General features: G+C 42.2%; 1 protein-coding gene across 2 annotated transcripts; it reads left to right on the forward strand.

Annotated features, from left to right (window-relative positions):
- Positions 1-1,051: 1,051 nt before the first annotated feature.
- LOC105489607 (mitochondrial ribosomal protein S10) lies at positions 1,052-13,161 on the forward strand. 2 transcript variants are annotated; one of them, XM_011754537.2, is made up of 7 exons: positions 1,052-1,157; positions 4,773-4,837; positions 4,925-4,997; positions 7,202-7,338; positions 8,615-8,723; positions 10,689-10,778; positions 11,579-13,161. In XM_011754537.2, the coding sequence occupies exons 1-7, from the start codon at positions 1,110-1,112 to the stop codon at positions 11,660-11,662; spliced, it is 606 nt and encodes a 201-aa protein (XP_011752839.1). In that variant the 5' UTR covers positions 1,052-1,109; the 3' UTR covers positions 11,663-13,161. The 2 variants fall into 2 exon arrangements, with proteins under 2 accessions (XP_011752839.1, XP_011752840.1); XM_011754538.3 differs by having other exon boundaries at positions 4,928-4,997.
- The last annotated feature ends 24 nt before the right edge of the window (positions 13,162-13,185 follow it).

Raw genomic sequence — 13,185 nt, forward strand, 5'->3', positions numbered from 1 at the left:
AGTGCTGGGATTACAGGCGTGAGCCACCGCGCCCGGCCTGAAGAAGTTTTTATTATAGCAAATCCCAGTTATAAACTTTTTTACTTGGAAAAAATTATGGTGGACATTAATAACTAGACAAAACACCTTGGCTTGTTGTAGGTGAAGCTAGTCATTGTAAATTCCTAAATACAAGAGTAACATAAGGAAATGAATAATTTAGAAACATCAGTAGGACAGTGGTATACAAAATGGATGGAGCACAAGAATTCCAATTCGTGTGGGGAAGGAAGAAAGGATTAAGAACCATAATTAGAAAGCCATTGCAATAAGGTAACTGAGTGGCAACTGGACCCAATGGTAGTGGCCGACTTTTCTTTTTCTTATCATATATAGATTTTGTTAAAATTTTGAAAAATGCAAAAAAAAAAAATTGAAAAATGCAAAAATAGGAAAATAAATCACCCATTACTGAAGTAAATGGTGTCAATACATTAGTTTCAGTCTGGGCTTGGTGGCTCATACCTGTAATCTCAGTCCTTTGGGAGGCCAAGGCCAGAAGATCACTTGAGGACATGAGTTTGAGACCAGCCCACAAAATAACACGGGCAATATAACGAGACCCTGTCTCTACAAAAAAATTAAAAAACAAAAAATTAGTTGGCTGTGGTGGCACGCACTTGTAGTTCAGCTACTCGGGAGTCTGAGGCAGGAGGATCACTTGAGCCAGAAGTTTGAGGCTGCAGTGAGCTATGACTGTGCCGCTGCGCTCCAGCCTGGGCAGCCGAGTGAGACCCAGTCTCTAAAAGGAAAAAATAAGTAAATAAATAAGAGAGAGAGAGTGTGTGTGTGTGTGTGTGTGTGTGTGTGTGTGTGTGCACGCGCGCGCGTATACACACACAATTTAAAGGTGAAAACATTAATGGGGCTTGGTAACTATCCAGGCACTGCCCAGAGCAAGGATGGCCTCCGCCAGCCAACTGTCCCGCCCTCAAAAAGCACAGGATCGTGTCTCTATGGTTGTTCCAGCGTCTGAACAGGAGGATGTACTCTCTCCTTTTGCGGAACTCTATGGTCTGAGGACGCCGCTGTAACCCCGGAAGCAATACTGAGAGGTCGGGACCGACAAGATGGCGGCGCGGACAGCGTTCGGGGCCGTGTGCCGGCGCCTCTGGCAGGTACTGGATGGGCTAGGGAGACTAGGAGAGCTGACCGGGATAGTTGCCTTTAAGTTTCCCAGCCACCAGCTGCTCTGCCCATCAGAATTTTTCCTGATATTTATCCCTCACCTCGCGCCGTTTACAGGAAAGTGACGAGAAAGGGGCTGGTTTTATCAGAATTCTCTCATGGAATTAAACATAAGTTAATGAGTCCAGGCAAAGATAGGAACAAGAATAATCGTAGAATGTCAGAGCTGGAAAAGATTTTGTACTTTCTATGTTCCAAAACCCTTCTTTTACGTTTGCAAAATAAACTGAGGCTCAGAGAAGACAGGAAATTTGCCTCGCGAAAATTAAGAGGCTGAGCTGGTGCGAGATCTCAAACTCTTCCCATGGAACTAAATTGAGATGCTTTCCTGGCATCCAGGTTTAGAGGAAGGTCTCAAGCCAAAGGAGTGGGTTAGATATCCTCTGCACAGTTATTTGGAGGAGGAGCAAAAACTTTTCAGCAGCGGTTCTCATGCTTTTTGGCCTTGGGACCGCTTTACACTTTCGGAGTTGAGGACTCCAAAGAGCTTTTGCTTTTGTGGATTTTAGCTATCTATATTTAGCTTTTTGGAAAATAAAACTTAAGAATATGTATTGATTTAAAAGTAACACTCATTACATGTTACAACACTTTATGAAAAATATGTTTTCTGAACAAACGAGTAAGGAGCAGCAATGTTTTACATTTTTGCAGCTCTCTTTAATTTCTGGCTTAATAAAAGCTAGATTCAAATCTGCTTCTGTATTTAATCTTTTTCTATGTCACACCTCAGGCTGTCACGGGAAAACTTCACTATACACTAGTAAGAGAATGAGTGTAAAAGTTGTAAGTAACATCTTAGTTTTATGAAAATAGTTTTGATTTCCCGGACCCCCTGATAGTGTCTGAGAGACCCCACAGACGTCCTCAGACTACAGTTTGAGAACCACTGGTTTTTGTTTTGTTTTGGAGACGGAGTTTCGCTCTAGTCGCCCAAACTGGAGTGCAATGACACGATCTCGGCTCACGGCAACCCCCGCCTCCCGGGTTCAAGTGATTCTCCTGCCTCAGCCTCCAGAGAGGCTGGGACCACAGGCGCCCGCCACCGCGCCGGGCTAATTTTTTTGTATTTTTAGTAGATGGGGTTTCACCGTGTTCACCAGGATGATCTCGATCTCCCGACCTCGTGATCCGCCCGCCTCGGCCTCCCAAAGTGCTGGGACTACAGGCGCAAGCCACCGCGCCCGGCCTAGACTCCCACTTTTAAACGCAGAGGTTTATAAGGCTGGGCGCGGTGGCTCATGCCTGTAATCCCAGCACTTTGGGAGGACAAGGCGGGTGGATCACTTGAGGTCAGGAGTTCAAGACCAGCCTGGCAAACATGGCGAAACCCTGTCTCTACTAAAAATACAAAAATTAGCTGAGTGTGGCAGTGGGCCCCTGTAATCCCAGCTACTCAGGAGGCTAAGGCGGGAGAATGGCTTGAACCCAGGAGGTGGAGGTTGCCGAGAATGCTCCTCTGTACTCCAGCCTGGGCAACAGAGCAAGACTGTCTCAAAGACACAAAAAAGCAGAGGTTTTATAGTGGGAGAACGTGACTGAGAAGTGTAATATTCTTGCTCCTCTTGCACAACTTGATTGTGGAGTCACTGGTATAATTGTTGGGAGGGAATTTTCTATGCAGTTCTGTCCGAAGAATGGCACATACCTCTTACCACCTTGTATTGTACCTGATTTCCTTTTTCCTTTTCTTTTCCCTTTTGTTGCAAAGAAGATTATAGAGTTATGATTTGTCTCTATCTTGAGTAAAGAGAGGAAGGACAATAAGCTAAGAATAGGCTTTTAAAACGTGGCTAGGTGTTGGTTCGCTCCTGAAATCCCAGCACTTTGGGAGACTGAGGCTGGAGGATCGCTTGAGCCCACGAGTTCAAGGCCAGCCTGGAAAGTATGGTGAAAACCCATCTCTACAAAAGTACAAAAAATTAGCTGAGCCTGGTGGCCCGTGCTGTACTCCCAGCTACCCGGGAGACTAAGGTAGGAGGATCACCTGAACCTGGGAGGTCCAGGCCTTGATCATGCAACTGCACTCCAGCCTGGATAATAGAGTGAGACCCTGTCTCAAAAAAAACCCTGAAAAAACAAACAAAAACATACTTAGGTGACCATCAGTTGTATTAATGAAACTTCACTTATGCTAAACCTTTTTTTTTTTTTTTTTTTTTTTTTGAGATGGAGTCTCGCTCTGTCACCCAGCCTGGAGTACAGTGGCACGATCTCAGCTCACTGCAGCCTCTGCCTCCCAGGTTCAAGCGATTCTTCTGCCTCAGCCTCCCAAGTAACTAGGATCACAGCCGTGCCACCACCATGCCCGGCTAATTTTTGTATTTTTAGTAGAGACAGGGTTTCACCATGTTGGCCAGGCTGCTCTGGAACTCCTGACCGCAAGAGATCCACCCATCTTGGCCTCCAAAAGTGTTGGGATTACAGGTGTGAGCCACGGCACCTGGCCTTATTTGCATCTTCATTGTGTTTTTAAGGATCCTATTGTGTTTCCACTTTCTCGGGTTACACTTTAAAATCTCAGGAAAGTTTACAGGAAAAAACAGTTAGCTGTTATGTTATATGCAGTAGTATAGCTTGTTTCCTAAAACTGGAAAGTCATATTCCACCAGGGGGAGCTGAAGGTAAAGGATTTGGAAATGTGGGTTTATTGTAGCATGTGGCACAACATGCTACAACATGTTGGGTATAAGTCACAGCTCATATTTCAGTTCATTTATAAGCTAATTATCCCAGCCAAGCTAAGAAATATGCATGCTTTAAAAGATGTATGAGGCCGGGCGCGGTGGCTCAAGCCTGTAATCCCAGCACTTTGGGAGGCCGAGACGGGCGGATCACGAGGTCAGGAGATCAAGACCATCCTGGCTAACACGGTGAAACCCCATCTCTACTAAAAAATACAAAAAACTAGCCAGGCGAAGTGGCGGGCGCCTGTGGTCCCAGCTACTCGGGAGGCTGAGGCAGGAGAATGGCGTAAACCCGGGAGGCGGAGCTTGCAGTGAGCTGAGATCCGGCCACTGCACTCCAGCCTGGGCGACAGAGCCAGACTCAGTCTCAAAAAAAAAAAAAAAAAAAAAAAAAAGATGTATGAAAGCATCAAAAGAGGGGTACTTTAGAATTTTTATTCCAACTCTTAAGTTATAAAAACAAGATATTTTATTGCTTAAAAATATTCAGGCAAAATAAGTATTTACTGAAGTACAATTAATTTGTTAAAAAAAATGGGAAAATAAAGTCACATTTTTTTCTTGATGTCTACATAATTCATAGCTTTTTTAATGTGAGAATTGTTTTTTTTGAAAAAGTTTTTATTCCTAAACTTTAAAATAGAGATTCTCTAGTATTTTGAGACTGCTTTTTTATCATCAACTCTACCATTGTCCTCCTTAATTTTTTTTTTTTAAATGAAATCTAATTTGGCCATTTTAGTTACCCCAGTATCTTCATCTGAAATAATGAGGTAACCCTTTAGTTTTTAGTGGAAATTATGAATGGTTTGGTAGTTGACTTTAATTCTAACACATGTCCTACTTTTTTTTCTTTAGGGATTGGGGAATTTTTCTGTAAACAGTTCTAAGGGCGATACAGTCAAAAATGGTGGCTTTCTTCTGTAAGTAAACAATTGGATGTGCTAAACTGAACAAAATAGGTTATTGTGCTATTTTACTTAGGTTTCTCTTTTTTTCCCCACACATAGCAGTACCAATATGAAGTGGGTACAGTTTTCAAACCTACATGTTGATGTTCCAAAGGATTTGACCAAACCTGTGGTACGTACTCCCTGTTCCTTGGTATAAGGAGCTACATTAGCAATAGGTTTTCCCTATTATTTCATTGGGGTTTTTTTTTCCCCAAACACTCTATGAATAAAAAAATTTTGTCCTAGAATACTGGCAAATGCACAATGCATATATTCTTTTAACTCCCTGGATTGTGTAATCTTCAGGGTATCAAAGTAAGTTCTAAAAGAATAAATTATTTACCCCCAAATAACTGTGCTAATTAGCAGTCTCTTGCTTTTAGCTTGGCATAATGGAAGAGTTGTCAGAATTTGTGATGTAGAATACTTGATGTTATGTTATGGAAAAGTATTTTTCTGGTAGCTTTCAAGTCTTTGTTTTCATTTTGAGCCTGGGCCTGGACGGTGCTTTATTGTTCACAGTGTGAAAATGCATTAGCACAAATAATAAACATCTAGAAGGAACTCGGTAACCCTGTAGAAGCTATGATTTCATCAATCCAGTTTTTTGTGTTACTTGTAATTTTTAAAAATCCTTCCATTTCCACCCCTCAAAAATATTAACAGTTTGGGATTTTACAGTTCTAGACATTTGTCTGTAGGTACTTATTTTGTCTGTGCACATGTCTAGTTTACTGCTCTTTTTTTTTTTTCCTATCTTTTCTCTTAATAGATACTGGATATTTATTTATTTATTTATTTATTTTGAGACAGAGTCTCGCTCTGTCACCCAGGCTGGTGTGCAGTGGCATGATCTTGGCTCACCTCAGCCTCCTGGGTTCAAGCAGTTCTCATGCCTTAGCCTCCCGACTAGCTGGGATTACAGGCACGCACCACCATGCCTGGCTAATTTTTGTATTTTTAGTGGAAATGGAGTTTTGCCATGTTGGCCAGGCTGGTCTCAAACTCCTGGCCTCAAGTGATCTGCCTGCCTCAGCCTCCCAAAGTGCTGGGATTACAGGCATGAGCCACCACACCTGGCCAGTACTGGATATATTTCTATGACAGTACATTTAAGCCCCAGTCGGCAACTCACATGCCTGCAGGAGCCAGGCCTATAAGAAAAGGTTGCAGAATTGGCATGGTGTGCCACTGTCTTTATAAGCAAGACAGCAGCCACTTACTGTAGCCACTTGTTGCCCTGTGGGAAATCAGACCTAGTGATGCCAGCTTGTCTAAATCTTCCAAGCTAAACTGAATCCAGATGTTCTTGTGAGATCTTCTGATTTTTAATATTCCTAACAAATTCAAAGTATCTTTTAACACCCTGTAGGGATCAGTCAGAACAATATTGAGGCTATATTCCCCCTTCTCATCCCTCAACTCATGACACAGGCTATCAGTATCTTCTGTTCTTCCAACAACTCTTTTTGGGGTAATTGAGAGTGGATATCTAGCTTTCTGGCTAGTAAGTAAATCTCCTTTCAGGAGTGAAGTGATTTAACTCTGAATCATCGGATTAGTAGTATAATTTACTGGTTTAATGGATGAATGAAATGAAGGTAATTCACCTCTTGGAAGAAAGTCAGAAGTGTCAAACCCATTATTTCTGAGGTCTTTAGGTATTAGGGTGGAAGAGGTAGAAGTTATAGGTACAGTCAGCATCATATCATTTTAATTAGAAATGAGTAATTTGTTTATTAGGGCAGGCAAAACATACATGAATAAAACCTAATAAAAAATATGAATAGAATTAGCTTGGCTTTGTATAATAATGTTTTATAATTAATAAGCGCTTTAATCTGTGTTTTCTTATTTTTTTCTTAGAGAAATACTGTGGGCTATAGCATAGGTTTACCCTCTTTCATATGTGAGGAAACCAATGTGCAGTGAGATGAGATGATTTGCCTGTTGTCCTTCGGCTACCATTAGCAGAGTTTAACTCTCAGTCCAGGTCTTCTGACCAGGCTCTTTTTATTAGGAGACCCTGAAATCCTTTCTCATTGTGAATTTGAAGCTGAATAATTATTTTAAGTTGGAAAGTTCCTTTAGTGGTTTTATAGGTTGCCTTGAAAATTCTTTTGATTCACGCTGTATTTTAACAGATTCTGAGGCTCATTGTCCAGATCTGAACATGAAAGTATCTAGACACTTCAGCTAACAGTGCTGTCACTCAATGTTTTTTTCCTCATTTATTAGTAAACTCTGAAGTTTTTCAATTGAGGGTAGTGTGTTAAATTTGCTAGTTATAAATATAAGAGGAACTAAAACTGAAACTTTTCTTTGGGATTGTAGATAACGATCTCTGATGAACCAGATACATTATATAAGCGCCTGTCGGTTTTAGTGAAAGGTCACGATAAGGCTGTATTGGACAGTTATGAATATTTTGCTGTGCTTGCTGCAAAAGAACTTGGTATCTCTATTAAAGTGTAAGTATGGCCTTTCCTGATCTGACCTGTTCGCTGCTATAATATGATCATCCAGGAAAGTAGTGCTCATCCCAGGAAGGTCTGAACTCTTTTTTTTTTTTTTTTTTTTTGAGACAGAGTCTGGCTGTGTTGCCCAGGCTGGAGTGCAGTGGCGCAACCTCTGCTTCCTGGGTTCAGGCCGTTCTCAGCCTCCCGAGGAGTAGCTGGGACTACAGGTGCATGCCGCCACACCTGGCTAATTTTTTGTGTTTTAGTAGAGACGGGGTTTCACCATGTTGCCCAGGCTGGTCTTGAACTCCTGAGCTCAGGCAAATTGCCCGCCTCGGCCTCCCAAAGTGCTGGGATTACAGGCGTGAGCCACCATACCTGGCCCAGTCTGAACTTTTAAAGTAGGATAGAAACTCTTGGTGGGTAGAGTTTAAGCTTGTCGTATGTTATCCTAATCAGGATCATGCCTTCCTGCCCACTGGAGTTTTTAAATACTAGAATGAGTAAACAAGGAAAATGAAAGAAATCCTTTTTCTAGAAATTGCATTGATGTAAGGAGACTCAAGAAGGCCATGTTTCTGGGATCTCCATGGAGCAGGGAGGTAGAGTGGGTGAATGAACAATCGTTTTAGACCCTTTGGATGTGATGATTTTGGGCTAATATATCCATTGTTTCAAATCTTCCCTAAGAAACACCACTCACCCAGTAATTTCTTGCTTGAACAAGGTAAGCTTCAGATAGCCTTGGAGTCACTGCAGAGTCAAGCATAACTGTCTCCTTTGTCTTGTCATCTGCTCCTTCTGCTGTTGAACAAGGCCCCATCTGGGGCTTTGGCAGTCTGACCTTCTAACAAAAACAGAAGGCCACAGTTTCCCAAAATAGACTATAGTTTTGTTATTTCGATGTATCTGTAGATTTTCCTAAAACAACAGACATATAGCAGGTGTTATAACTGTGTCCACCACACTAGTGCTACTCTTCACAATTCATATGTTTGGTCAATAAAAGACTAAAGGGTGTAAAAGCAGCAGGTGTGTGTGTATGCATGCGCACTTGACATGCCAGGGCTTATTTTTGAGCCTGTGGGAAAAAGCTATTGCTGTCTGCAGTGTTTATTTTGGCCTGAGTTTTATGTAGCAGTAGTTGTTCCAAATGACAGTTTTGGCAAATGGAAGTCTGTAAATGGTACTTAATGCCTATAATTGAGTGTGAGTCTGACCTACAAAATTACGGAATTATGCTTTGTTATCATAGTGACTCAGGTTTTGTTTTGTCCATTAATTTCAGACACGAACCTCCAAGGAAAATAGAGCGATTTACTCTTCTCAAATCAGTGCATATTTACAAGAAGCACAGAGTTCAGTATGAAATGAGAACACTTTACAGATGTTTAGAGGTGAGTGTATTTGAAAAATTCTGACATTTTTGAAATACCAGAAATTCATACCAGCATATAACTTTAACATTGACTAGATTGACTTCTTTCAGCAAGCCCATGTCTGTTGGTTGTACAGAAGGTAAATATCTTTTAGTGTTTATGGAAGTGTCATGGTAGGAAAAGTAAAATTAAATGAAGCCATCCTTTAGAGTAGTGCGTACCTTAATTCAGGAATGCAGATTATGCCAAGATAGCATTGGAATAATTTTGCTCATATTTCAAAAATTCTAGTTAAGTTTTTACACAGTTCTAATAACTGTTTCACATACTAGCTGGATTTTCCATGTCAGTGATGCACAGCATTAGATTTTTCATTCATCTGTTACTCATTTGTGCTTCCATTAGTGCCAGCACAGTCTTGTGCTTAAGGAGAGCATGGGTTCTGGAGTTAGACTGCCAATGCCAGAGTCCAAATTCTGGCACTTGACAGCTGTGTTACATGTACCTCAATTCCTCCATCTATAAAATGGGAATAATAGTGGCACCCATCTCAAAAGGTTAGTGTGAGAATTAGAATGGAAAATTTATGTAAGCACTCAGAATACTTTGATCACATAGTAAGTGATTGGTAAATATTAAAACAAGCACTCATACATCTTTTATATGGGAAGTACTGTACTAGTCATTGAGGGCACACATATAGTAAAGTCATGGTCCCTACTCTTTTTGAGATAGAGTCTCACTCTGTCACCTAGGCTGAAGTGCAGTGGCACAATCTAGGCTCACTGTAACCTCTGCCTTCCAGGTTCAAGCAGTTCTCCTGTCTCAGCCTCCCTAGTAGCTGGGACTACAGGTGTACGCTACTGCGCCTGGCTAATTTTTGTATTTTTAGTAGAGATGGGGTTTCACCATATTGAACAGGCTGGTCTTGAACTCCTGATCTCAGGTGATCCACCCACCTCGGCCTTCCAAAGTGCTGGGATTACAGGTGTGAGCCACTGTTCCTGCCCAGTCCATACTCTTAAAAAGAAAAACCCGCCGCGCGCGGTGGCTCATGCCTGTAATCCCAGCACTTTGGGAGGCCGAGGCGGGCGGATCACAAGGTCAGGAGATCGAGACCACGGTGAAACCCCGTCTCTACTAAAAATACAAAAAATTAGCCGGGCGCGGTTGTGGGTGCCTGTAGTCCCAGCTACTCGGGAGGCTGAGGCAGGAGAATGGCGTGAACCCGGGAGGCGGAGCTTGCAGTGAGCCGAGATCGCGCCACTGCACTCCAGCCTGGGTGACAGAGCGAGACTCCGTCTCAAAAAAAAAAAAAAAAAAAAAAAAAGAAAAACCCAAATTTTATCCACCTGTGTCTGAGGGCACCATCTCTCATAGTACACACAGAAAACCTTATACTAACTGTATCTTATAATCTAGTCCTTTTGTCTTCAGTTGTTTTGTGAGCCTCTTGAAAGTATACTGCTTTGATACTGTGCTTGCCAACGGTGTTCCATGGAGCCCGGGTTTTAAGGCAGCTGCATTTTGGAAGAAGAGGGTTTCTGGGCCATGTTGCCCCCATGCCATCAACCAAAGGATTCATACTTTTTTTTTTTTTAATTGAGATTTTACATAAGATTCTTTAGGGGAGGCCAGGCGCAGTGGCTCACGCCAGTAATCCTAGCACTTTGGGAGGCCAAGGCGGGCGGATCACTTGAGGTCAGGAGTTCGAGGCCAGCCTGGCCAACATGGTGAAACCCCGTCCCTACTAAAAATACAAAAAAAATTAGCTGGACGTGGTGGCACACACCTGTAGTCTCAGCCACTCGGGAGACTGAAGCAGGAGAATGGCTTGAACCCAGGAGGCAGAGGTTGCAGTGAGCTGAGATCACATGCACTCCAGCCCGGGCGACAGAGTGAGACTCCATCTCAAAAAAAAAAAAAAAAAGGTGTGCTTTAACAAACAGCATACATGAATCATTTTCATGTTTGATGTTTTAGTTAGAACATCTAACTGGAAGCACAGCAGATGTCTACTTGGAATATATTCAGCGAAACTTACCTGAAGGGGTTGCCATGGAAGTAACAAAGGTATAGCTTGAATTTCTACCTCTTTCAGCTGGGGCAGTGGGGCATGGTTCTGTATTGTTGTTTTGATACACTGCAACCTGGTCCTGGCCCACTGAGTAGAGTTTGCCCTAACCTGTGGCAAACTGGGAGACAGAGTTGCCACAGTGGTTGGGGGCTATCCACCCCTTGCAACAGAATCCTGCCATTTCAGCCCAAGTCCTCCGTGAACCACCTCTGAAGTTCTCTCTCCTCAATATTAGTTGTCTAGACTTGGGGATCCCATTAAGTGGCAATCCATGAAGATCATTGAGGATCAAACAGATTATATATGTGAGAGTGTTTTGTAGACCATCAAGTTTCCTTCTTTCCATTTCAAAACCCTATAGAAAGACTAGGAGGATAAGGCCGGGCGCGGTGGCTCAAGCCTGTAATCCCAGCACTTTGGGAGGCCGAGACGGGCGGATCACAAGGTCAGGAGATCGAGACCATCCTGGCTAACACGGCGAAACCCCGTCTCTACTAAAAACACAAAAAATTAGCCGGGCGAGGTGGCGGCGCCTGTGGTCCCAGCTACTCGGGAGGCTGAGGCAGGAGAATGGCGGGAACCCGGGAGGCGGAGCTTGCAGTGAGCTGAGATCTGGCCACTGCACTCCAGCCTGGGCGACAGAGTGAGACTCCGTCTCAAAAAAAAAAAAAAAAAACAAAAGACTAGGAGGATAAAAGAAAAAAGTAAAGAGGATTTGACCAAATTAATAAGTCTGATTTATAGCCAAAAAGTTCTTTTAAATCCACATTATAGTTTTGTTTCTCTCTTTTTTTAGACACAGTTAGAACAGTTACCAGAACATATCAAGGAGCCAATCTGGGAAACACTATCAGAAGAAAAAGAAGAAAGCAAGTCATAAAGCCTCGGGGAGGCCATTTGTGCCTGAATTTGGAATGAGGGTGGGCCAGATGAGTATGTTTAAGCGGAGAGTGCTTCCAGCTGAGATGATTTGAGTCTGCCTAACTGTTCCATTGAGTTCTTGTGCCTTCATCAGCTGAGAGCAGGGAATGGCACTTTTAATGGAAGAACCACTTTTATCTGTTCTTTTTATACATGTCATTGTTTCAGTTCTGATTTCAACAAACATGAGCAAACCACTTTGACTCAAAGTGGAAAGTGAAAATTCTATTTTGTTATGCTACTAGTGTTCAATTATTAGTTTGCACCATTTTTAATTTATGTCAGTTGATACATCTGAAAATAAGTGCTTGAAGTGTTCACACCCTTATTTTATTTTATTTTTTTTTAAGATTCCTAGAAGGAATCTTTGGTTAATTCAAATTGAGCAGTTAAAGTTTTTGGTATCTACCTTTGTGCAGGCTGGCATATGCTAACTTGGGGGTGGTAACCAACCAGTTTTATCTCATTTAAGCATTACATTTTGAAGACTGTGAATATACTTTACAGCAGATCAAACACATTTATGGCATGCATTGACCTCTTCTTGGAGCCCAGAATTTTATAGAGTTGCCTACCGGGGTTACTGTAATGGAATTTATGATCTTAAGAAATTACTAGTTATATTATTTATCCTATGATTCATTCATTCAATAAGATTTTATTGCATAAACTTTGCATCCAGCACTGTAGTTAAGTACCCAAAATTGAATAGAAATAATGGCTTTTGAAAATTGCGCAAAGCAGGCCAGGCACAGTGGCTCACGCCTGTAATCCCAGCTCTTTGGGAGGCTAAGGCGGGCGGATCATGAGGTCAGAGGTTTGAGACCAGCCTGACCAACATGGTGAAACCCTGTCTCTACTAAATATACAAAAATTAGCCGGACGTTGTGGCGCATGCCTGTAATCCCAGCTACTCAGGAGGCTGAGGCAGGAGAATAACTTGAACCCGGGAGGTGGAGGTTGCAGTGAGATGAGATCGCGCCACTGCACTCCAGCCTGGCGATAGAGCGGGACTCTGTCTCAAACAAAAAAGAAAAGAAAATTGTGCAAAGCATAGATAAAATTTTTTCTTTATTAAGCTTCTCACTGATAAGCCTTCTTTCTTTTGGTAAATGTCACTCTGTTAGGAGATGTCTGCTTTTCCGTGAAATGAAATAGTGGCTAAAGCCCTGAAAGAGGCAAGACTACAATGGGCTGAAACAGTTGGTATAGCAACCCCAGAGAAGTGCTTCATTTTCTTTTTATAGTAGAAGCAGGTCCATGTCTTTTGTGGTTTCCTTCACATCTTTGGAGTAGTTATGACTTCTCAGTTTTTCCCTCCTTAAACTGCATTGCCTGTTCTCTTTTCCTGACATGCTATCAGGTATCAGTGTGTTGAATACATGCTGCTTGTGTATCAGACTTACGTTACTGTCATTACCATTAGAAGAATTACAGCCTTGTGCCCCATGACCTTCAGCTCAGTTGTTGACTGTCATTCAT

This window comes from Macaca nemestrina, chromosome 5 (genome assembly GCF_043159975.1).
Source record: "Macaca nemestrina isolate mMacNem1 chromosome 5, mMacNem.hap1, whole genome shotgun sequence".
NCBI classification, from domain to species: Eukaryota; Metazoa; Chordata; class Mammalia; order Primates; family Cercopithecidae; genus Macaca; species Macaca nemestrina.

Excerpts from the sequence above, each read along its gene's own strand:
- LOC105489607 (XM_011754537.2), top strand. The coding sequence starts at position 1,110 with ATGGCGGCGCGGACAGCGTTCGGGGCCGTGTGCCGGCGCCTCTGGCAG. Across the intron at positions 4,838-4,924 it reads AAAAATGGTGGCTTTCTTCT|CAGTACCAATATGAAGTGGG; the intron begins GTAAGTAAACAA and ends CCCCACACATAG. Across the intron at positions 10,779-11,578 it reads TTGCCATGGAAGTAACAAAG|ACACAGTTAGAACAGTTACC; the intron begins GTATAGCTTGAA and ends CTCTTTTTTTAG.